Source organism: Panthera pardus, unplaced genomic scaffold (assembly GCF_024362965.1).
Source record: "Panthera pardus isolate Hobbes unplaced genomic scaffold, ASM2436296v1 HiC_scaffold_6, whole genome shotgun sequence".
Classification (NCBI taxonomy): Eukaryota; Metazoa; Chordata; class Mammalia; order Carnivora; family Felidae; genus Panthera; species Panthera pardus.
The window spans coordinates 128,495,929-128,521,310 of NW_026526991.1; the positions used below are offsets into that span (position 1 = coordinate 128,495,929).

Consider the following 25,382-nt stretch of genomic DNA (forward strand, 5'->3'; position numbering starts at 1 on the left):
GAGACACAGAGAGAGCACGGGGGAGGAGCAGAGAGAGAGGGGGACACAGAATCCGAAGCAGGCTCCAGGCTCCGAGCTGTCAGCACAGAGCCCGACGCGGGGCTCCCACTCACGAACTGTGAGATTATGATGTGGGCCCAAGTCAGATGCTTCACCGACTGTCAGCTCAGGATCTTTTAAAGCCTGAAATGGTTAAATTCTTCCTGATGTCCTACCAAAGCTCTCCCCACCGAGGGAAGCCTTAATCCCTCTTCTCCATCATTCATGGAACTCTTAGAACTGTCCCAGCCATTCCTGCCCAGAAGTTCTCAAGCCTGAGCTGTAAGTCTGTCATGAGGAGTATCCCCTGGCCTTTTTAGCGTCTCCTGTCCCACTCGAGGAAGGTGAATCCACTGTGGAGACCAGCTCTCTATGAGGTGGCACCTTGAGATGTGCCCATTGAAGTCAGCGGGCAGTCGGCTCCCCCAAGGGAAATTGGACACTTTATGATATGACCTGAGGCTCAAAATTCCCCGCGCTGGCTGCCAGCGTTCCACACACAGCCAGTGAGGGTTGTAGAGTCTTCATCCCCTTCACCATCTGGTTACCATAAAGGAAATCTTGGGATCCAACAATAGTTGTTACAAGACGCATTTCATAGAAACTCCTCTCCGTTGTGGGAATATTCTGTGGGGACGTGCAGCAAAGGGGGCTGTGCCCAAGAATAGGGATAAGAAATCCCCTGGACTAGGCTCTCTCATCTGCTGTGTGTTCATAATTTGAGCTCACCTCCATCGCTCATACTGAAAATAGAGATTCTGAAATTCACCCCTCCGGCCCCCCCCGACGAAAGTCTGTTGGAAGACTGTCTGTTGGACAGACAGACATCTGTTGGAAGACAGATGTTAGACTGCCGAGAGAGATTGTCATGGATAGAGTGGATGTCTCTGCGCAGGGACGTCATCCAGTCTTTTACTTGCGTAAACACGTGTCCCATCTCTTCGTCAGCCCTGGAGTTTGACAGTAAGGGAGCCCGTGATACATATATGCTTTCTGCCTTACAATAAAACTTCGGGAACGTGCTTTTCTGCAGTTTGCGAGAGACCAGAAACAGACCTTGTGATTTCCAGAGTGCCGGAAGTGCTTGTGTGTTGGCCTCTTGGGACCTCCAGGCTGAAGCCAGGGCTCTCCTCCTCAGGTGGAGACAGAGCACACGTATCCACGCAAGCCCAAACGACTGTATCGAGCCCCACCAGTCGGTGGCCTCCCGATTTCACAGCTGCCGTATTCTCTGGTGTGGTGACACCCAAAGCTGTGGTGGCACTGAGTCCCCTCCTGTGTCGCTCTCAGAGACTGATGTAGGACACAGAGACACTTTCCAGGGACAGAGCTTTTTTTTATACCTTTAAAGGACTATCTTAGGAAATTACATACCTTGAAACTTCTAAAAATTCAAAACATGTTTCTCTGCCCTTTTATCTTTGTGCTTACCTTCAAATAACTCATGAGGATTTAAAAACCATGAAGCCAATTTCGAGTTGTCGAGACAATGGGGTCCGCGGTTATTCGCAGGTGCAGCAGTTAGGACAAATCTAGGGGAAGGCTGCTGGGGATGCCCTGTGTCAGCTCCTAGCTTTCAGGACCTTTAGTTAACAGCTCAGACCCCTCCTCCTTGGATGTAGGATCACACTTTACAATCCGGTGGCAAGGGATCTCTATTAAAGGAGTGAGCAGAGGGGCTTGGTGTTTCTGATTCGGTTCCCAGAAGGTCTGGGCCTTGATTTTGCTACTTTGTCCAAGATGGCACGAGTCACACAATCCAGCTGATCTCTTAAGGGGAGCAGGACTGCAGGGTGGCCCCCGCCCACCCTTCACTGCCATTGGTCTGCTGGAGGGCTGGGGGGTGGGCCCTGAGTAGAGCAGGACCAACCGTTTGCTTTGATTTCTTGGTCGTTAAAATTGGAGGAATCTTGGGGTGCCTGGATGGCTCAGTCGGTTGAGCATCCGACTTCGGCTCAGGTCATGATCTCACGGTCCGTGGGTTTGAGCCCCATTTCAGGCTCTGTGCTGACAGCTCAGAGCCTGGAGCCCCCTTCGGATTCTGTGTCTCCTTCTCTCTCTGCCCCCACTCCCCACTGTCTCTCTCTTTCACTCTCTCTCTCTCTCAAAAATAAACATTAATTTTTTTTTTTTTTAATTGGAGGAATCTTAAATGCGTGCTACTGAGTGCAAGAAACCAAGTCGAAGGCTGCATACTGTATGATTCCAACTAGATGACATTCTGGAAGAGGCAAAACTGGCTTCCAGAACCTGGGAGGGGGGAGAAGAAGGGGTGAAGAGGCAGTACAGAGGATTTTGGGGGCAGTGAGGCTACCACTCTGTATATTATCATCATGGTAGATACACATCATTATGCATTCGTCCAAACTCACAGAGTTCACCACCAAGAATGAACTCTAATGTAAACTCTGGACTTTGGGTAACCATGATGTATCCGTGTAGGTTCGTCAAGGTGTAATGAATGTTCCCCTCCGGTGGGGGAGGTTGATAGTGGGGGAGGTTCTGCATGTGGGGGGGTGGGAGGGTATGGGGAACCTCTGTACTTACCTCTCCATTTTGCTGTGAACCTCAAATTTCTCTAAAAACAATTAAATCTTAAAAAAAAAAAAAAGTTTTTTAGAGGAGTCCCCTTCTGTGGTGTTCATGGTCCCTTCTAGCTGTGACAGTCCATGACCGTTTCTCTGCTCAGAAGGTCGTTTTATGAGAATGCTCAGCATCTCTCGGATTCTCTTGAAACCCAAAGCCTTACAAGAAGGACGAAGAACAAGCCTTCGCTACCTACTCATAAAGGGGGAAGCACCTCAGCATGCTGCTGGCTGGGAACAGAGCTGGGTCCCCACCCCAGGGCATTCTCCAGGGCACTGGTTCACATAACTGAGCACAGTCTGATGAGGGGGCACATCTGTTAAGTGAAAAGTAGGAGGTGGGCTCCATCCATCTCAAGGGATTTACGTTTTCCTTTGTCATCGGACGAGCCCGGAGGCCTTCTCTCCATCCCTGTGTGTGTTCTCTGGCCCTGTATTTACCCATACTCCTTTCGATGTCCTAGGACAAGCAGGGGATACCGTGGTGGCTGGGACTGAGCTACAAAGGAATCTTCCAGTATGACTACCACGATAAAGTGAAGCCGAGGAAGGTAAGCATGGTCTCCTCTGTGGGTGTCCGGCTCTCAGAGAGAAGTGAGTAAAAATATTACACGATGCAGCCTCAGGGCCTCCAGGTTTACCAATCCCCAGCTAATTGGAGTGTATAAAATTACTCCACAGTAATCCAATCTGAGTTCCCGGGTAAATATTTTTTTTCCCGGTCACTAGGGAAACCTGAACTGTTATAATTATTTAAGGTAAGGAGACTGGCCCAGCTCTCCCAAAGCAGATTGGCAAAAGGGCTTTGAAGGACTGTCCTATTTGTTAATTTCCTAGTTGGGAGGGGGCGGGGGCTTCATGTACTTGGGAAAGGGAGAGAACATCTCTCTTTAATCTTGAGGCCAATTGGAGCTTTTACAAAGCTGCTTTATGTGTTTCTTTGTGTTTTTTGTTTTGTTTTGTTTGTTTTAAACATTTTAATGTTTATTTTTGAGAAAGAAAGAGCATGAGCAGGGGAGGGGCAGAGAGAGAGGGAGACACAGAATGTGAAGCAGGCTCCAGGCTCTGAGCTGTCAGCACAGAGCCTGACACAGGGCTCAAGCTCACGAACCGTGGGATCATGACCTGAGCCGAAGTCGGACACTTAACCGACTGAGCTACCCAGACGCCCCTTGTTTTGTTTTGTTTTGTTTTGTTTTGTTTTGTTTTGTTTTGTTTTGTTTTGGATGCTGGGGAGCTAAAAGAAGAAATTGTAAGTCAAAACAGGGTGAAAAATAAAGAAGAGTTAGAGGCATTCCTGCAAATCCAGTAAATATTTTATGGCATATTAGAAGTGATCAGAATCTGGAAAAAATAAGGTCATCTGCCAAAAAACAAGGGAAGCAGGACAGGGTCTGCAGAGTCATTGTAAATACAAAACAGAGTGTTTGAAAGGGGCACAGTGCTTGAATTTTCTCTGTTTTCATTTACACACATTTTTCAGACCAGAACAAATTGAAAAATTATAATGGAAAAATATCTCTGGGCCAGAGCTGTCATTCAGATCCTCTGGCAGAGGATAATGGAGAGACGGTTTGCAGTTCAAACCCCGAAATACATATTAAAAGTCTATCAAAACCACACTTGCTTTAGGAGGGAGAAAGCAGTATTCGTCCATTATGTCATTCCAGATTGCTTTCCAAGCTTCTTTATCCACGAATAGGACTGAAATCCATACTGTGTATCCAAGCTTATCATAGACTATCCGCTGAACATCTGCCCTTAGCCAGCTTCTTTATTAAAATGATAGGGAAAAAAAAAAAATGGCCCCATGGTGGGGAGGATTTTCACTCAATTGATCAGTAAGTCAGTCAAGTTCAAAGAAAAGATCGAGAGCCAGTGAGGGGGGACTTCTCCCTCGGGGACAATTCAGTAGGAACCTGCCTGTCCAGGGGCACACTGTTTCGTGGCTAAATCCAAAACCTCTTGGGTTTCTCCTTAAACCCTGCAAGGCATGAATTAGACCCCGAGTTATTTTTACTCTGTGTTTTCCTCGGTCACGGGGTCTATGCTTCTTCCACACTGTCTGTTTCTTCCTGTTTTCCCTCTGCCCCTTTTCCACATGGCCTTTTGTAAGCTTCTTTGTTTTTTTTTCTTCTTGCATTCACTTTTCCCTCCCTCTCTCTTTTGACATCCCTCGTCCTCTCCTTTCAACCTGCCTGGCCTTTTTTTCCTGCTCACAAGAGCCATGAACCCTCCTAGATCCTTGGACAAAACCCTGGTCACGATCCCTCGGGCCTTTGATCACCCACACTGGTGGAAGATCCAAGCCAATGTGCACCGCAGAGAGTGACCAGGGTTTGTCAAAATGCAGCAGTTGAATTCTGCTTTCCCTGTGCGCATCGGAAAGACAGGCTCACAAGCATTCATCGGCGTTCAGGTTTTAATTTATTAATATGCTTACGCCTGCTTTATTTCTCTAATTGAGATACTCATGAAGATTGCGGAATTAATGGGATAGCACTTGACAGATCGGGGCACCGTGTCCCTGGTGCACCCACCATGTCCCAGACGCTCCATAAATTGTAACTATCCCTGTCGGACTGTGCAGCAGGCTTCAGGATCAGGAGAAGTACATGCCACGGGGGCGGGGGGGTGGGGTTGGGGGAGGGTGGGTGGTGATCAGCCATTGAATGAGAGAATTTACTCTCATGTGTTATGCAGGTCAGCCAAAGAAAAATGTTAAAGGGTCGGTAAATTTATTCAGGGTATTGGCTGTACTCAGACTGAGTTGTTTTGGGAAACGACTGATGCTTCCGTGGCCTCTGAGGACAGAGTTGGGATTCTTGAGTCTCCTGCTAATTGAAGGGCAAGCCGAGCCATCGGAATCCCCGTGCACCATTCATTCGCTCAGAAAAACGTTTGTTGCGTACTTGCTCTGTGCCCAGCAGAGGGGACGGTGCTGAGGTTTGTCATGCGTCCAAGTCCTGGCCGGGCCCCTCGGGGAGCAAGGCGGGTGATAATTGCGCCGTTGGTGTTCCCAAGTGCTCGAAGAGAGGGTCGGTGAGGGCATTAAAGGAGTCAGGCCGTATAGGAGTCTCGCTGTCTTAGAATCATCGCTCTGGTAGCGTGTGCACGAGGGGCTGGAGAAAATCAGGACCGGAGTCGCAAACCTGGGGTATCCTCACAGGAGCCTGGGCCAGAGCTGGCGGGGGGGCTCAGGCTTGGCTTCAGTCATAGGGGTGGAGAGGGGGACACAGAAGAGATGGTGAGAAGGTAGGTGGGACTGACCAGTTGTAGGAGGCGCGAGGGTGGCGGTCGGAACAGGGGAATCCGAGATGTGTCCCAGCCAGAGTGGGGCGTGTGAGAGGACGTAAGGAGGGCAGTGTGGGACGTGCAGAGTTGGAGGCGTGATGGCACATCTGGGGTGCTGCTGGGGGCTCGGTTGGAGCTCCAGAGTGTCAGGAATTTCCCAAGCATAACTGACCCAGAAACCGAACGGGCAGAGGAAAGGGACAGACCCTTGGCACGCTGTGAGCAGACCTCCGTTCCCCAACCATGCGTGACCTTCCCTGTGAGACGGAGGTGGGACCCGAACCTTACGTGATTTGGGGAGCCCTCTCTAAGATGTTAATGTGCAGTCTGAACGTGAAATAAGAACGGGCCTCTGCAAGGCCCGTTGACAGGAAGAGAGGCCCGCGTTTCGTTAGCCTGACGAGCGTCCGTATCTGCAAAGACGTGGGGTGAGGTCTGCAGGGAAACCTGACCCAAGCCGGAGCCGTGGTTGGGGCCCGGCAGCAGGGGCAGGCATCAAGTGCCCAGAGTCTGTCTCCAGGGCTCCAGGCCCGTGATTCTTGGTCTCAGTCGAATACTGGAAACTGACACGAAACTGTCTGAACATGCATGGGCCACAGTCACCCTGTTGCACTGCCCCCCGCCTCTGACCCTCCCGTTGCCCATCTAGAAGGCCTCGCAGACCGGTCCTACATGCAGCTGGAGTTGAGGACCAGCACGGCCATCTGGGCTTCCTTTCCGAGCTTGGGGACGGTCGGCCCGGCCCCGCAGGTGTATCTGGCAGTGAGGCAGTGAGCTGCGGTGCCCCGAGGCACAGGTGCCAGGCTGGGCCAGCTCCCCGCGAGGGCGGCCCTCCAGCAGCACCGCTACTCTTGTTCAGGGGCCAGGCGCAGCACCGCCGCGGTGGGCCCCCAACACCACTCAGGAACCCCTCCTTCTCACCTGGAGGCCCTTCTGCAACACCGGCTGTAGCTTCAGCCCAGGCAGGGGCCCTGCCTGACACTCTGACCCAGTTCCAGCAGCCGTGTCACATGGAACCAGCGTTCTGGAAGCCAACATTCAAGTAGAGGCAGTGACGGGGTGAGCCTGCTGCCTTTCCCCTGGAGGGCCTGGAGGCATCCTGGGCTCTGCATCAGCACAGCCAGCGGCGCTCAGCAGCCGTCCTGCGAGAATCCACTCAAGCGTTTCCGTATGATCCACCAAAAAAAAAAAAAATTAAAAGGCCGGGAGCCCTAGCTGATTGCTGCCCAGAAATGGGCAGGACCCTAGCTTGTTCCAGGGTGTGCCTGGTTGGGTGCACTTTGCCATTCTGGTTGGCACTCTGAAGCCCCAGTGGCTTTGGGGGATGTGAAGCACGGGTTACCTCCCAGGTGGAGTAGAGAGAACGTTTTGGTCCTTGCCTAGTCACACGCTCCTACCTGCTCCCCGCACTTTCTAAACAGATGGGCTCCAGCTTGCAGAAAAAGCTGCTGCTGTTTGTCAGAAGAAAACCAGCTTCTTTGTCCTCTGGGCACACGTGTCGGGAAGAGGTAGACACATGGGGACACCCGAAAACCGTGTTTTGGCTTTTGTCTACGTTCAGAAGCTCAAGGCCAACTTCAGAAATGTTTTAGAACTACATGTGCAGAAAAATAGCGCGCACTCCCCCAAAAAAGCTCAAAAAAATCAAAATGGAACTAAATCAAAATAGAAATTTATAATTCATTCATGTGCCCCAGAACATGGACCCTTGCTTGCATATATGAGTTTGGTTTTTTTTAATTTTTTTTTTAAAGTTTATTTATTTTTGAGACAGAGAGAGACAAAGCATGAACGGGGGAGGGGCAGAGAGAGAGGGAGACACAGAATCGGAAGCAGGCTCCAGGCTCTGAGCCATCAGCCCAGAGCCCGACACGGGGCTCGAACTCACAGACCGCGAGATCGTGACCTGAGCTGAAGTCGGACGCTTCACCGACTGAGCCACCCAGGCGCCCCATTTTTTTAATGTTTATTTTTGAAAAAGAGAGCATGAGTAGGGAAGGCAGAGAGAGAGAGGGAGGCTCTGCGGTGTCAGCACGAGCCCAGTGCAGGGCTTGAACCCACAAACCTTGAGATCGTGACCTGAGCCAAAATCATGAGTCGGACATTTAACAGTCTGAGCCACTCAGGCGCCCCTGTTATAAGCTCTTAAATATCCTGCCACCAGCTCTCATCAAATCCTTCCGTTCCTCCCGTTCACCCATGGACGAGTTCCCTCTCACCCTGGGTCTGCCTCCCCACTCCTGAACCCCGAGATGTTTTTACTAAAATACCGTGTCACACTTTGCAACCTCCCTCTCGGCTCCCTCAGCTCACCTGTCTTGCTTCCACCGCTGTGGTTGGACAGCTTGTGCGCACAGTTGAGAACGTAGCCCGCGAGTTCGGGAGCAGCAGCGTCCACGCGTCTGACTTTGTGGGTTTGGCACTGGTGAGAAGAGGGGAAGGAGGGTCACGGCAGTCGGAAAATAAAATCTTGCAGCTGCCGAGATGATGCTATCCCATTTTCTCCTAGCTACCACATCCCATGGTAGCGTGCGTGTGCTTGTGTGCGAGGGGAGACCTGCCTGGCCTAAGTAAGAGGTTCTCGATTTCCGAAGTGGCCGTCCTGCCGGCCTCAGGGAATAATGCAACCTTGTCGGCTCGGCACTGGGGCACCCGGGGTGAATCTCGAGCTTCATCTTAGTTTGCGTTTATGGCCAAAGAGACGTGAGCTGAGTTCCAGCGGCGCAAAGGAACTGTGGGTGGTGATGTGCCACGCCGCGGATCAGCTGCCCCGTGGCTTTTAGACACCTGCACCGGCACAGGCAAGAGGTTTTCCTCTTTCCTCCTTGGGAACGTTGGAATGAAAATTAAACGACAGATTTGAGGAGGCATTGGTTATGAACACTGGCAGAAGCAGCATCACGCCGGGCAGAGATGCTCAGGCTGGATGAAACCTGTCACGTAGGCTTCTCTCTTTTAGAGGAGGACCTTGCATTCCTTAGAGCAAAGCCGAGAAAGTCCGAAAGCTGGAGCTCTGGGACAACGTGTCCCTTCCCTGAAGCGTGAGGACCAGAGGTGTTGGGACGTGATCCCACGCTCAGGACTCTGCTCCCACCAGGGCCACACTGAGCCACTCAGGAACTGCCACACCGCTGCAGTTTGCACTCTGAAGACCTGTGGACGCTCTGGCCCCGTGGAAGCATCAGAAGCCATCGTAAATTACAGGAGAAAAGGCTTTCCGAATGGGGCACCAAGAAGGTGCAAGTGATCCCTCTTGAGGGCTGAGGCTGTAAGCGTTAGGGGACAAAGAGTACGAAACACGTGACTCCAAAAACCTCCCTAGAGAGAGTCTGCAATATCTGTTAATCGTCCTGTATGGCTGCAGCCCACTGGCCAGCCCCCATCTACTGAAATCCACCCCCCGGGGAGGAATGCCAGTGAGCTCCTTATTACATACTCAGCAGACAGCATTTACTTATTTATTTGATATGCAATTAGGGGCGCCTTTATGTACACTTAGGCGCACAATTAGGAGCACTGCAGGGTCCCCTCTGAGACATTAGGAGAAGGAACCAGAGTCAGTGGTCTGCCCCCTGTCCCCCTGGGCAGGCGTGTAGCTTCCTGTGGTTCCCGAGAGCATTTCGGAAGCAGGGGCTTTAGCTCAGGGAATTGATGCATTACTGTCACCTTCCCAGATTAGTAAAGATTTTTGATGATGAGACAGGAAGAGAAAATAATATTTACAGGAAATATTCCATTAACTATGAACTGCGTCCCAGCGGAGTCAGCCGGCTTCAATTATTCAGTACTAAGCACTCCATTAAGTGCCCTGCCGACTTACTGTTCCGCTTCTGTTTGGACGCACTTGACTCGTTGTCGGGCTGCTGAGCCCTCTGCCTTGGCAGGCCCTGGGTGGGCACCTCCCTCATTCCACTGTCAGGATCCCTCTTGGAAACCACACCCTGTGCACCGCCCCCGGGGCAGGGCGGGTGGAGGGAGAACCCCACTTGATGCACTGAGCGTTCTTAGCATTTTGCCGCCTTTGCTCTTTCACACCGTTGGGTCAGAGGGCCCCCGCCGGTTGCCCCTCTCCAGTCCACAGATCTCCCTCCATGCAGACCCAGAAGGGTGCAGGGGCTGTGGGTGACAGACGCCGGCCACGGGTCAGCAAGAGGGGCCTGCGAGGGGAAATGGGGGTGGGGGTGAGTTAGCATCTTTAAGTCCCCAAGAAAAAGGGGGAAAGAAAGCAATTACAGTGTAAGAAAGTTGAGATGCCCTTCCCAGAACATCCGTACGAGACGTCCTGTTCCCAAAGCACCATTACTGGGTGTGGCTGAATTCTCTGTCTGGAATGGGAATCCCAGGCTCTCCTCCTGTACAAGAATTGCAGTCACCAGAAAGCACCGCGCTTTAGAACGTCAGTAGAGGGTGTGAAGTCTGAAATCCTCCCCCAAAAATGGTCCCCCCTTGAGAAGTGCCTCTTGCGGGCCTGGCACTGCTCTGGGCCCTACACATGTCACAGCGAACCAAAGAGGCCTTGCTCTCACGGAGCTTACAGCCCAGCGGGGAAGAGGGTGAGGAGATGGTGTTAAGTCCATCTACAATATACGGCATCAGAGTATTCAGTTCTAGGAAGACAAGAAGTCAGAGCAAGGAAGAGTGGAGGAATGGATGGTCAGGAGTGGTCTCTCCAAGGAGGCGACGTTCCCTGTAGGAGGTGGCACATCAAACCCCTGGGAAGCAGGGGAGAATCCGCAGGAAGTACTTCCAGGATTAAGGCCAGTGGGGAAGGGGAAGGAGCACGCAGAGAGGGGAGCTGAGCTAGGAGGCAGTGGGAGGAAGCTCTGTAGCTTGGGGAGGAGCCCTCAGAGGCCTCACCAGGGGACCGGGGGCGGAGGCTAAGCCCCAGCATCCACCAATCACTAGATGTAAGTGACCCACAGAGAAGGGGTCCTGGACTTGGGCGAGGTGGCTCCCCACAGCGGAGGGCGATTCCGGGAGAGGGGGTAAGTTCTACAGTCCCAGAGGGAGAGGCCGCTCCGTATGGCACTGTGGCTTTTTTTGTTTTTAATATTTATTTTTGAGAGAGAGTGTGTATGAACGGGAGAGGGGCAGAGAGAGAGGAGAGAGCCAGAATCCCAAGCAGGCTCTGCACGGTCAGCACAGAGCCCGACAAGGGGCTCGAACTCATGAACTGCGAGATCATGACCTGAGCCGAAGTCGGACGCTTAACCCACTGAGCTCCAGGCACCCCAGCCCTGTAGCTTTTACGGCATGGTTCTCAGAGCGTGGCCGTGGACCAGCAGCATCCACATCACCTGGGGACATGATCAAAATGCACACTCCACGTCTCCACTGGAGACGTGGGGACTCAGACCCTCAGAGGCTGGGACTCGCGTTGTTTTCACAAGCCCTCAAGAGGTTCGGATGCCGCACGTGGTTTGCAGACCACTGCTCTACAGACAGGTCACAGGGAACTTTCTTTGTGATTCTACCTCGTGGTTAGTTGTGAAGATAGTCTCGTCAGAGTTAAAGTCAAACTCCGCCCTGGGGCAGCTCTACTTAAAAAAAAAAAAAAAAAAAAAAAAAAAATCTTTGTAAGCCAGTGGTCCACAGCAAATCTCAAAATCTCCACCAACAAAGAATGTGGATGCTATTAATTCACTCACGCCCAGCATTTTCAGGGAAGTTGTGTGGCCACCCATTCGCCGTGTGCCTCTCTTTTTATGTCCGTGAGATGGAGACTTGGAACCAGGAGCCCTCGTCTGATTTTCTCCATCTTGAACGTTTCCATCTCAGAGTTTTATTTTCTGTCTCAAAACGCTGTTGCCCTTGACGTAGCGAATATCGTTCGTCTCTTTTATGCTGAGCAGGAGAGCCAGAATCGCCGGGAAGAGAAAACAGTATCTCTTTGTTAAGAGGACGGATTTTTTTTTCTTGGTCGTTGGATCTGGGAACCCAAGGTCCTTCCGTTCCCACGAGTGCCGTGAAGGCCGTTCTGGAACCTCGTCCTGAGTTACCCAAAACGCCAAGGACACCAATCTGTATCTTGTGGCATTCTTGTTAAAACGGTCCCCACAATATTCACGCTGCCGTCAGACTGTCACTTTTGGAGAAGAGGAGGTCTGGGAGCGGAAGATGAAAGCACTGTGCCGTCCAGGTGGATAATCCTCAGAAGCTGTCACGGGAGAGCAGTTTCTCTGCAGAGGGGCAGAAGGAGAGAAATGTAGTCATTCCTTGAGGAGACGCAGGTGCAAATCCCTCCTGGGGCGATCTGCTCGGAGGTACCTCTTGGAGGGGGGTGCACTTGGCCCCGAAGGTCCCACCCGAAGGGCCCTGGGGTACTGGTTTCAGGGATTAGCCTCCAGGCCTGGCCTAACCCTTTGGTGCCACGTTCCTGTGCCCACCTCCTACCCTCATCTGTAGTGGTAAGATATCTGGTCTGATGGTCATGACCCCTCAGTCCCAATTCCAGCACTGCACCACAAGTCATTTCCCTGGGCCTACGCTGCCTCAGCAGCAAGGCGGTTGATACAGACGATCAGGACTCTTGAGGTGGAGACAACCTAGAAACAGTTAAGGAGAGTGAAACAAGAGGCACCCTCATTGTAAAGCCCCAAAGGAGCAACTAATAAAAGGAGAAATGAAAAAGAACATTGGCTCAAAAAAGTGGTAGAGGGAGAAAATGTCCATTTAAAAAAAAAATTTTTTTTTAATGTTTATTTATTTTTGAGAGAGAAAGAGACAGAGAGAGAGAGACACCGAACATGAGCACGGGAGGGGCAGACAGAGGAGACACAGAATCGGAAGCAGGATCCAGGCTCTGAGCTGTCAGCACAGAGGCTGACATGGGGCTTGAACCCACAAACTGCGAGATCATGACCTGAGCCAAAGTCTGACGCCCAGCGGACTGAGCCACCCAAGTGCCCCTAAAAAAATTTTTTCAATGTTTATTTTTGAGAGAGAGAGAGAGAGAGACAGAGACAGAGCACGAGCAGGGGAGGGGCAGAGAGAGAGAAGGAGACACAGAATCGGAAGCAGGCTCCAGGCTCGGAGCTGTCAGCACAGAGCCTAACCTGGGGCTTGAACCAACAAGCTGTGAGATCATGACCTGAGCCGAAGTCGGACGCTAAGCGGACTGAGCTACCGAGGCGCTGAAAGTGCCCATTTCTAAGCAGGTGAACCCCTAGCTGTCTTTGACTGTTGTCCGGTTTGGACAGAGCCTGAGGTGGACCTGATGAGATGAGCTGTTCTCCCTCCGTGGCACGCCCGTCCCTTTTGTGATGCGTGAGTTCTCCTAGGGCTCAGTTACTTCCCACAGCAGTGCCTGGTCTCAGGCTTCTTGTCCTCCTGAAGCGGGCGGGCACGTGTGACAGCACAAAGGAGGCCATATCAACCGCCAGGTTGATGGCATGGAGAGTAGGGTCAAACACAACCATTAGGTATTTAAAACACGCAAATAAACGCCCAGCTAGACAGGCCAGAGTCCCCTTGAGGCTGACCGGCTTCTAAATAAGTCACAGATTCCCATTATTCAGGGAGCCCCACTGACCTTGGATGCAACTTGAAGAAACAAATTAAAACCAAACACTGTTGTCAGACCCCAGACCTCTGCAGAGGGACATCCGGTAACCCCACCCACCCCAAAAGGAGCCATGATCCAGTAGTGACTTGGGAACAGATTTGGTTTCTCTGGCTTCAAACCCAAAGACTTTGCTAGTCTAACAAGAATATTGACCACCTGGGTCCCAAAAGGCCGATCTCTGTTATCTCACACGGTTTTCTAAAAACGGGTCCTTCCCGGGGCGCCTGCCTGGCTGGCTCAGTCGGTTAAGAATTCGACTTCAGTTGGGGCACCTGGGTGGCTCGGTCGGTTAAGCATCCGACGTCGGCTCAGGTCATGATCTCATGGTCCGTGAGTTCGAGCCCCGCGTCGGGCTCTGTGCTGACAGCTCAGAGCCTGGAGCCTGTTTCGGATTCTGTGTCTCCCTCTCTCTCTGCCCCTCCCCTGTTCATGCTCTGTCTCTCTCTGTCTCAAAAATAAATAAACGTTAAAAAAAAAAAAATTAAAAAAAAAAAATTCGACTTCAGTTCAGGTCATGATCTCGTAGTTGACGAGTTTGAGCCCTGCATCGGGCTCTGTGCTGACAGCTCAGAGCCTGAAGCCTGCTTCAGATTCTGTGTCTTCCTCTGTGTCTGCCCCTCCCCAACTCACGTTCTGTCTCTCTCTCTGTTAAAAATAAATAGACATTAAAAAAATTTTAATAAAAATAATAAATAAATAAATAAATAAATAAATAAGGGTTCCTTCCCTAGATAAAAACTGGGACAGTCCTGTAACTTGTCTGATCACTCCCAAGAAATAAATAAATACAAAGTCTCACGGTCACGTTGAATAGCAAAATTAACTCTATGAAGTAATTAGAGTCCTAATACCCAAAGCTCCAAACCTGACTTCAAGTTAAATCTCCTCCCCTCTCCCGCTCACCTGGCCATCCTGCTCCTCGTCATCTTGATTTCTTGAGCAGGAAGGAGCCAGTCAGCAGTTTGGGGTTCCCCCAACTTGAGGGGGCTCCCGTCAAGTTCTCCCGGCGACCCTAGTGAGCACGGTCTCCAGTAAGTTTGCTGCAGGCACCCTCCACTTCCCTCCCCAGGTAGGGGGGAGGCTCACAACACCTCTCTCTCCCCCTAAATTCCTCCCTCAGTTTCCACCTTGCCAGACATTTTATACCCCAATTGAGGGTGAGGGGTTTGGGGGTTATCTCAACTAGAGGCTTAAAAATTTTTTAATTGTTTTAACTGCGATAAAATACACATAGAATTTACCACCGGAACCATTCGTACGTGTCCAGTTTGTTGGTATTAAGTATATCCACATGGTTGTACAGCCAATCTCCAGAACTTTTTCACGCCTGAAACTCTGTCCCCCCCGCCCAAACAACCACCTGCACGTGCACACGCTCCCCCCTCACCCCCAGCCCCTGGGACCCAGGGTTCTGCTTCGTGTTTCTGTGAGTTGGACGGCTCTGGGAACTTTGTGGAAGTAGAATCATCGAGTATTTGTATTTCTGTGACCATGGGGTTTTAGTATCAAAACCAGGACACTTCAGACAGTGGAAGACGCCCTCGTGAGCAGTCACACCATGACATCAGACCGACCAGGTCTGTCGCAGCAAAGCAAGGCGTGTGCTGGCCCGTCGAGTTTGTTCTTTACCCGTTTTTTGGCCTCTATTCCTGGGTGGTCTGCTTACTACCCATTGGTCTCAGCCAATGTTTCCACTTTCATATTCCATACATGGTTCTGCCCACAGAGCACAGGTCATCACAAACTTGTGTTGAGCCAAGTTGGGGAGACTCCAGAGAGCCCTGGCCAGTGAAATCCTGGACCATTTAACCACCCAGTTCTTTCCAGCATCACCAGCAGGTGTTTCTGACGGCTACATGAGGCTTTACGAGTCTCCTCACCAATTCCTGTAATCGTTCTAGGAAGTATTTCCTGCCATCAGATGTGGCCCATGGACTCCCCCCAGACGACAGCAGACTTAGCCTCCTTGTGCTGAATGTTCCTGTTTCGGCCTTTTATTAGGAGGGCAAAGAGCCAAAGGGGCTGTGGATGCCCATCTCTCCAGGCCTCTTGTTCGCCTGGAAACCAAAACCCAGCCCTTCGCGGTGATAGGCATTAGGGGCCCCAGCTGAGAGAATTGCCCCTACGTGCGTGCACACATGTAGATCTTTAAGTACAGCCTTGACTTTATGCTTGCAGCTGTGGGGTGTGAAAACCCATAAAAAAAACAGATCACTAACCAGATTTCTCACCAGCCTGCTCCGGGAAAGACTACAGGTCACCCAGCAGCGGAGGAGAACATTCCCCCGGAGATGCCTCCACCCAGAGCTGTCAGGCAAGGGGAGATCAGGTATCATCCTTAGAGGCCAACACAGCAGATCCGAGGGGAGGGGCCTGGTCAGAGGACCTTCCAACGGGTGAGGGATGCGTTATAGGGTGAAGGAACACCACTAGGGGGGCGTGTTGAGGGGGCTTTTATCCTGGATTCCTGGCTCCTTTCAAGCAGTGGCTCCTTTCAAGTAGTTAGTTGTAACTAAAGAGCATCTTGTGATTCACGGTTAACCCACGCGAAGATTTGCCAGTCAGGAGCACGGGCGAACCCCCGGGGAGCTCTCGGTGGCTGCCCATCTCTTCCCCCAAGCCCTGGGCACCCTCAGCCTGCTTTCGGTCTCTGGATTTGCCTCTTCCAGACATTTCATGTGAGTAGAATCCTAGAATCTGTGTTCTTGGAGTCTGGCTTCATCCACTTAGAAGGTTGGCCAAGGCCATTCCTGTTGTCGCCTGAATCGGGACTTTGTTCCTCTTTGGCTGAAGACTATCCCATTGTCTTCTGAGGCTTCCTTCAACATTTCCTGCATTCATTTAGCAAACCCACACCCACAAGTGGTGCCTTTGGGTCTTTGCATCTGCTCTATTCCCTCATAAGGCGTATGGCTTTGCCCCCAGTTTCCTCCTGAAAAGACTCAGCTGTCCCTTCAGCGATGCTTTCCCCAACCACCATATCGACGGTGGCAACCCATGTCCTATCTTCTGTTTGTCCTTGGAACCTGTTTTCCTTTGACTTCCTAACTGCATGGTTTTCTTAGGTAGTTGCCTGCCCGCCCCCCGTCCCACAAAAATGTATGGATTCTCTTATATACCTACATACCTAGATCTGCTGCTTAGCACAGTGCCTGGCACACAGTAGATATTCCATAAGTAGCTGCGACACGAATAAAAACAGCTGAATATTGGCTTGTGTGGCACCACCAGTTGTGAGGCTGTCTCCACGTGGACGTGTGCAGTGGCCACAAGGATAAGTACGTCACTCCTGTAAGGAAGGGTTTGAGCGTTCCGGTGAGAGTGAGCCCTTTATAAGCAAGGGGAAGGGAGGCAGGAGGCCCCGGCGCTTTTCACAGCGCAGGTTTGTTGTTGGGAAGATGAAAAGCATAAAAAGTTCTTTCCATCTGGACCGTCCTTTGATTTATTTATTTTTATTTTTATTTTTATTTTTGTCTCTTGGACCAAAAAGAGCCACAAAGCTAACAGTCACTGGACATCAGAAGTGCCGTCGCTGGGGTGCTGCGGGCCGTGGTACAGCACTGGCTAGTCTGGACACCTTTTCTTTCTCCGAAGCAGGAAGCGTTAGGCTGGGAAACCCTGCTTGTCGGCTCCAGTCACCGTGTTTTTGTCTTGGGAAACGTATCAGGTGGTTTGTGCTGAGCCAGGCACAAATGAGGGAGCTCGGGGAGATTTTGTCTTTGTGAACGAGCATGATTCTAAGGGGAAACCCAGGTTAGCCTCACCTTCCTGAAACTGTGAGCCTGTGGAACACCCGATGCCGGCACAGCCGGAAAGAACCGCGTGGCGAGGCCCTCACCCCCAGCTCCCTGGGGCTCCGTGTGAGCCCTGCCCCGCGTGAAGCCTCCCGAAGAGCCTGAAGCCAGTTGAGGCACTTTGTAGGCAGAAGGAGCTGTGGGAGTCCCTCCAGGTCTGGAGAATTCCAGCTTGGGACCATAGACTTCCCCCCACCCCCAACCCCGTTCCCTGTGGGATAGAGTTTAGTTCAGACCATGGCTGCCAGAAGGCTGTGGTTCCTGGGCTGTGGCTCTTGGGCTGGCCCCCAGTACCACTTCCCTGTTGCCATATCCCTTGCAGCTGAGAGATTTACTCGTTAACCCCCGCCGGGGTTCTTCATGATGTGGACGTTGACTGAATTTTGTGCGGTGGATAAGCATTCAGATACCAGCTCCCATCATTGATCACCTGTGTGACTTCAAGAAAGTGACTTAACCTCTCTGAACCTTGCTGCCATAATGCCTACTTCCTAAGCTCTTTTCTCAGCAGATCATTGTTGAGTGCCTAGTACCCCCTGGGAATTGCTGTAGGTGCCAGGAAAGTAACTTCAGGAGGTTCCTAGTCTGGTAGGGAGGACCTTTAAGCGAAAAAAAAAAAACAGTTGAAGTACAGGATGGTCATTGCCTTGGCAGAAGTACATATGTGGATGTCCGGGGGAACTAGCCCAAGCTGGGGGTGGGGAGAGCTCTGGGAAGAAAGCCTGGATTACAGCAGGCTGCTGAGTCCAAGTATGGGTTTCCTCCTCTGCTCCCCACCCTTACTCCCCCAAATTTACAGTTGTCCAAACTGACCTGTCCAATCCAAGGAAGAGGGTAGAAAAGCAGAGTTGTAAATAGGACCAGTCCTTCTGGAAACATCCTCTCTTCCCCCTTCTTTCTGGGAAGGAACAGCGTGGCACGGAAACAAAACCTCTCCAGCAAGAAGATCCAGAGGGAGAGGTCCCCAAAGTCCAGCAGGGCCCCAGCTGCAGGGATGGCCGCCCAGGGGAGGGGCCGGACCCCCCAGCAGACAGTCTGAAGTGGGGCAGTCCCGGCCTCCCCACCTCTGCTGGCTGCCGTCCCCCCTGCAAGGGCAGCCAGCAAGACCACAAGCATTCTCTGCTGCAGCCTGGCTTGAGAAGCAGGCTGCCAGCCCCCTGGTCCGGTGTCCATCGGCCGAAGCTCTAAGACCCTTCGAGCTGGGAGCGCCCGGAGCTCACACCTGAGGTCCTAGCAGCAGGCGGCCAGCCTCTCCCATGGCACCCACAGAAACCACAGGTCTGCGAGACCTTGCTCCCAGGGGACCGGCCAATTCTTGAGGCACTAGGTGTTTTAAAGTCTACACAAGCTGCTCTTAAGTAATTATTCCCAAAGAACCCTTGCTGCCTTACTAATTTCTTTTGTTTTTTACGGTAGAGGATTGTCCTGTTAGGTTTTTTTGTTTTGTTTTAAGCTTGATTAAACCAGGTTTTAGCGAGGAGTCTATACCTGTTTTTCTATGGAGAGCTGCTTGCCAACCTGTTCACCATCCTGTCCTCGTCTTCCTCGGAGTCCGGATGGCCTCCACCAGAGAAACGAGGTATTACGGTGATGCTTTGCCCCTGGACAGAGCCACCAGCCATAAAGGATGGATAACTGCCACCCTTCCCCTCCCCCCCCCCCCCCCCCCCCCCGCAAAATGAAAAATACAGGTTTTCCCCCAAAGTCTGCTCTCCAAGGTAATCCAAACAAAAACCCTTCACAGCGGTCCAAAGAGGGAAATCCTTGCCATTCCGGGTGAAAACGGCCCATCATAATTTTCCCTCCAGATGTGCTGAATGTCTCCAATTAGTTCCCTCTGTGAAGCATCCCATGGACGTAAGTCATGGCAGGTGTGAGGAGCCTTGAAGGTTGTTTCACTTTTTTTGAGTTTTCATTTTAATTGCAGGTAGCACAATGGAGTATTAGTTTCGGGTATGCAGTATGGTAATTCAGCACTTCGACAGATCACCCTGGGCTCACTGGGACAGATGTGCTCCTGAATCTCCACCTCCTATTTAATCCAACCTCCCATCCGACCCCCACCCTCAGCCTTGAAGGTTTCTGTAAAGGAAAGCCTGGAGCTCGCAAGGTCGAGCTGCACAAAACTGGACCCCAGTGTTCACTACTTTAAAAAAAAGAAAAAGAAAAAGGCAAAGCTAGACCCAGATAGCTGGCCTGGCCAGCTTCTCCATTCAGGACTAACCTTTGTGCATTCCCCAGAGGCACTCTGAGGAGGGAGGAGCTTACCTCAGGAGGTCAAGGACAAGGGAAAGACCCTTTCAGCTTCTCTTTAAAAGTTCCTACATTTGCCATACTTCGTGGTAAGATCTTTCTGTAAGGAAGACCAAAGTCCCCGCAAAAAAATAGAGATGCCCTCCAGGGAGAACAATAAAAGGAAATGAAGTCCAGTGGGGGTGGGGGGAGGGAGGGAGGGAGGGAGGGAGTAAAAGTGACCTGTTTTCTCTGGGCCTGTGAAGTACTTCTTGACCCTCTATCTCTTTTGCCCAAGTGATGATTCTGAAGCCAAAGGAAGCTAAGAGGTTTCTGATGGGTTAAAGAGAGGTCATCCATTAAAGGGTCAAGGCCTGGTGCTCTGAGCATCTGTCGCTGAATTAACCAAATCAATTTAGAGCTTGTGTAGTCTGACAGCAAGGAGTAGGCAGCCAGCCTGAGCAACATCTTGATTCCATTAGGTCTGGCTGCTGAGAAAAATTAGCCATTGTTTTCCTTGCTGGGTATGTGGCCCTTTGGGGAGAAAATAGATGCCAGGGAGCCCTCCTTCGGTGCAGGTAACAAAGGACATACTCCTCTTCACTTGGTAAGCTAATTATCTGTGAACGTGGCTTGCCTATTTTGGGGGGGTCTGATTTGCTTCCCAGCATAGCCCATTCAGTGTTATACTGAGCGGTATTATAGTAGGATGCTTTCTTCCCAGGGTTAATGTTGGGAGATGAGAGGTTGTAGTAGGTGAACGGTCAACGCTGACTCTGGTCAGAATTGCAGTGGACCTGGGTGGGAATTGGCTGGTTGATAATTGGAGCCAAGGAGCCCTAAGGGAACAGCCAACATCAACTGAAATGCAATGAACAAGAGCCCAGGTTAGGCTTATGCTTGCATTGGGGAAAATCCAAGTAAGACAAACATCGTTAAGAATGCCCATGGTACCATAGTAGCCATATTTTTTGAAAAACTATGTAACCTGTACTTGGGGCTAATAGGTGTCCTGGTGTGTAAATGGTGGAGGGGAGAGAACATCATGATAGCTGCTATTTTTTGAGTGCCATGTGCTGGGCACCATTTTAAGCACTTTATATCTATTAATACAACAGCTCTATGGGGAAAAAAAAAAAAGCTTGTTAGTCATAGTATTTGAAAGATGAGAAAACTAAGACCCAAAGAAATTACATTAGCGGAATGTGCAACCAGTAAGTGGTGGACCGTGTGGTTTTGAAAACCATTCTTTTAATCAGTATTATTCTGGATGGTCTCCTAGAAGTAGGAAGTGTTTAAGACCAGCAATTTTATTTTTAAGCTCCAACAAGGGGCAGGATGAGTGACGCTCCTTGGATTTCCAGTGCTGGCCTTCAACACATGCCTAAGGATGTAGGAATGCCCATGCGTGCGCATACACGCCTCCTTTTACGGAAAAGGAGCCTAAGATGCAGGGGTGTATATAGAGTCAAGATGATCACCGAGGCCTCTTGACTTCCAGGCCAGAGTCCCTGCCCCTAAAAGTGATGAACTGAAACAAAGTAGACCCCACTATTTCAAAGATTGGAAAGGGGGTAGGGATTAGATGTGACCTACAGCCCCAGGGACTTGCTTCTTTCTTCTTTATCAAGTAAAATATATTGAATGCTTATGCAACTGCTGGTAGAAAAAAAATAAATCCTGGCATATGGTGTCAACCCACGAAGTTGGGAGTGACAGCCCTGTTTCTAGAAGGTGAACACTGCAGAAATGAAACAAGGAAGTGAGTTTTCTAATTCGTATGTTTCATTCTGAGCTTGGAGATTATTCCTGGCTATGAGTCTAATTCTTTTTATAAGAGCACTCTTTGCTGGTGTTTGGAAAGCATACAGGATCTTGAGGTTGCCAGGGGCCTTTGAAGAAGCAGTCCTTCCCTTACCCATTGGCTTTGCAACAATTTGTTCTCGCTCATCGTCAGGCCTTCGTGGTAGGTTAGAAAGACCCTAGGACAGCCCAGTCACGGGATGGGTCCCAACATCAGTTACTTATTTAACCTCTGCCAATTCCCTGACCTTCCTCCACGGGGTTTGCTCTATCTGTGGAAGGAGGAGCCTGGACCAGATGGCTGCTGGGATTCTGTATATTACCCCACCCCCCGCCCCCCAGAAGCAGCAGGAAGTTACTCAGAGGTCATGATGAGGCTTGGTGACTCAGCCTCAGGGACAGGAGGAAGATAGGCTCCCTGAAGTCCTCGTCAAGAATCAGAGCCACTAAAGCGAGCTTCCTGTTCGGCCTTTATTTCCGCATCATTCCAAGAGCTTGCCCCACCACCCCGTGTGCTGTTCCGGCACTCAGTGAACACGTGTCCCCCACCGTACCTTCCCCCACTCACAAGGAACATGGCATGGGGGCGGACATTAGCCCTTTTCTGCCTTGACCTTCAGTGATACACAGGATGTGGGAATCCCTCAGACCAGCTAATAGGATCCAGCTACCCAGGTCGGCTCATTAAGTGTGTATAGTGCAACCTCTTGCTCAAACACGGTTATTTATTAGCCACTCGTGTTTGCTCTCCGTTAATGTGTCCCATCTCCTGTTTCCCCCCATTACAATAGCGGGGTCCAGAAAGTGGACGTGGAGGACCCATGGTCCCTTGGGAATCCCATGTCTGGCTCAAAATCGACCAGTCGACATGTAGTACCAGCCACGTTTCCCCACCGTGGTGACAGATCCTGTCTCCGACCACTTCTGGACCGTTTTTCTAAGTTCTGGTTTTCAGGACAAGCCCCGTTATTGCTGCTGTTCTTAATCATGCTTCTTGTCGTTGGTTAGTCCTTACTTGGAAGCCTCAAAGCACTGAGGCATCTCTGTACAGAAAACCAGAAGAATCCAGGTCTCTAAGAGGAGAAAGTAATACTTGTTGTCGTTTACAGCAGAAAAGGGAACGAAAAGCCATTGTGTAGAACTAGAAAGATTTGGTCTTGTACTTTCTCCTTACAGTGCCGTCGCTGCTCATTTGTAAAAATAATTCTCATAAAGTTAACCAGCCATTAGTGAGTAAAAGCTCTTCCCGCTAATTGGTGGGCCCGTGTGGAAAGGAGCACAGAGTAATGGGCCAGGTGCCCTTGACTCGGGTTTCTGGTTCCCTCACTGACTTGCTGTGTGGCCTGAGGCAGTTCCCCTAATTTCTCTGGGCCTCCCTTTCCCCAAGAAGTAAATCTCGGGCTCATTCTTCTTGGGGAATGCTAAAAGATCAAAGAAGGCATGTTTGTAGAACTTGAAAGATGTCCAGATGAGGTACCTTAGAGAGGCCTTGATTTAATATGTATTAATTTATAAATCCTTTGATTATTGATAAACCAGCATGCTAGCTTTTAATTAGCTGCGTGGTCCTAATTGGCCGTAGAAGTCCTGCAAAACCCTAAGGGAACTAGCTAAGCCGTAATGATCGTCCCGTGTGTGTGACGCGTCTGTATGTGGATTTGCAAAGCACATTGACGGCTGTAACTGGTAGCTGGGTTATGATGGCTGCACCAAGCCAGAGAGGCTCTCCTCCTGAAGTGACACGGACGATCTGGGGCTGCCTCCAAAACCAGCACATTGGAGTCCGGTGCACCCTGTTGACAAAGAGGAGGCAAGGTCGAGCATCTTCTGTCTGCTTGCTGCTGGTACTGCGGGAGCCTTAGCGTAGAGGGTTTAGCAGGCTGGCCTCGAAGCTGCGGGGCACAGGGGCCTGGGGCCAGAAACGCCCAGCCCTCCCTGAAGGGACGGTGCATTTACAGCAAGCGATGTTGGCCTTAGTGGCCAGCATCTGCCTGAATGCACAGGGGAGACGTTTAGCTGCCCTCATACCCTGGCCCCCAACCCTTCCCATGTGCCGTGCATGAGATGAAAAAGTCCGGGCTCGTCTTTCCACACGAGCACCTCCTTTTCGGTTCCCGGGACCCTGCTAGTGTCCCAGTGCTATTCGGTCCTAAAAAAAAGCTGCATTCATTCAACTCCCTCTCACCCTCCCTTCCCAGAGTTTCGTTTGCAAACACACTCTCTGCTTAGAGCCGACCTGAGGGAAAACTTCTGCTCTGCCCCGTTAGGAGATGTCTACAAATGTCCAGCATCCTAGAGAGATGCTGGGGCCAGGCTACCAGGGTCAGCAGGGGGACAGAGGGACCCCATCCAAGCCCGGAGGGTTACATTTGGGCCAGTTGGCAGCATGGACAGAGGCAAGGCCCTCCGCAACAGCAGCGTCTGGAAGCATCTCTGGGGAGGCTCTGTTTGCCTTCTGCTTCTCAAGGAGTGGGAGCGAGGAGGGAACCAGAGCCTCCAAGCATCGGCTCTGGGGTTTGCCACCCAGTGGAAAGGGGCTTCAACTGAAAGGGCTGGGTAGGGTGTTCAAAAGCACCAAGTTTGCTTTCTTTTCTCTTGACCATGAGGAGAAAGCCCCTGGAGGTCTGCCCGTCCGATGCACGGTGGGCACGTTTCCCCCAAGGGCTGTCCAGGACAGAGCCTGTGGCTCGAGCACCAGCCAGGACTCAAGACTGGGACCAGCGATACGATCTGCAGGGCCCCTTGATCAAAATCTAGTGAGACTGAGCAGAACGTCACATCAAGCACAGGGCCCTTATACGCGCGTATCACGCTCGCATGAAGCCAGCCGTGGCCAAGGTGGGTGCAGTGCAGGGGTCGGGGGTCCCCCCTTAGCGAACCGCCCTCTGTCCTCCGCCCCAGTTTTCAGAGGAGAGGGATGAGAGAAGGGGACAGGGGAGAATTCTGTACACTTCCTCAAAGCTTTCCAGCACGTGAATAACCACATTTTATTTCCTGACGCCCCCGTGTCAGCTCTGGAGTTAGGAAATTTAAGAAGAAAATTATTTTGGTTATTCTCTGTTACTTGCCAGGAGTCGAGAGAAGTAAGAGCACTGAGGGACTCTCACTAAGGTCTAAGTTCTCGGAGCACTTTGTGCCCACACCGTGCCAAGGATCTGTTGTCTCTACCTTAGAGGGGGATTATGGCCATTTTACAGACGGGGAAACTGAGGCTAAAGGAAATGCTGTCATTTGTGTAGGGTCAGACAGCTTGGACGTAGGGGCCCCGTATTCATACAGATGCACTCAGACCCCAGGCGTGTATGCCTGGCCACTTTGTCCTGTGTCCTAGCTCCAGATCAGGAGGTCCGTGTCCGGGATCTGTGAGTTCTGGTGCTTTTGAATCCTCTGGCTAAGTTCAGGCAGTGTGTCTATAAATGTCGAACAACGGGAAGGCAGGGGGAGGGTGGGCAGAGAAGAACTTCAGGTGTTTCGCCGAGCTTGTTAGCAGAGCATCCAATAGCAGAGTGAGACTCAGATCTGTGACTTGAATAATGGGCTCTACTCAGGTGCCTTTTCCTCTGTGACCTCACGCAAAGCGGTCTGAGCTAAGGTAGGGCTCTGGGTCACTTGCTTTCCTTGAAATGTCTCTCTACTCGCTTGAACTGACACTAAAGGAAAAAGAAGTACGGTTTTCCTTGGGCTTCAGAGTGAAATGTTCTTTGAGCTGTGGACCAAAGAGTAGTAAGAGGAGAGGCCCTCCTCCCTATTGTGCACACAAAATAATGGTACAGTTCGGCAGTGCAGGTCGTGGAGAGAAAAGAATGCGGCCATTCTAGAAACCTTTTTTTTTTTTTTCCCCAGCCCAGTCTGACAAAGGGGTGGAGTCCTTTGGCCAAGCCCTGACTAGCTGGCATGTCTGGGGAGGCAGGGCTGAGGGAGCACTGGGAAATTGCTGTCACATTTTTAAGGAGGAGAAAATGTGAGCAGGTCAGGGAGCATCAGGAGCCCCGGCTCAGACTCAGAGGACGCTAGGTGGAGGATGAGACCCTAAAAAACCTAGGCCTCCATGCATTGGGCAAAGGGACGACC

At 51.2% G+C, this 25,382-nt stretch overlaps 1 protein-coding gene across 13 annotated transcripts in view; it reads left to right on the forward strand.

The window, feature by feature from the left end:
- The window catches only part of FRMD4A (FERM domain containing 4A), a 607,025-nt gene that overhangs the window by 516,153 nt on the left and 65,490 nt on the right, over nucleotides 1-25,382 (forward strand). For all 13 annotated transcript variants that reach the window (XM_053895512.1, XM_053895513.1, XM_053895517.1 and 10 more), the window contains one exon: nucleotides 3,089-3,175. In XM_053895512.1, coding sequence (XP_053751487.1) covers nucleotides 3,089-3,175 — 87 coding nt within the window. The remainder of the gene's footprint in view (nucleotides 1-3,088; nucleotides 3,176-25,382) is intronic.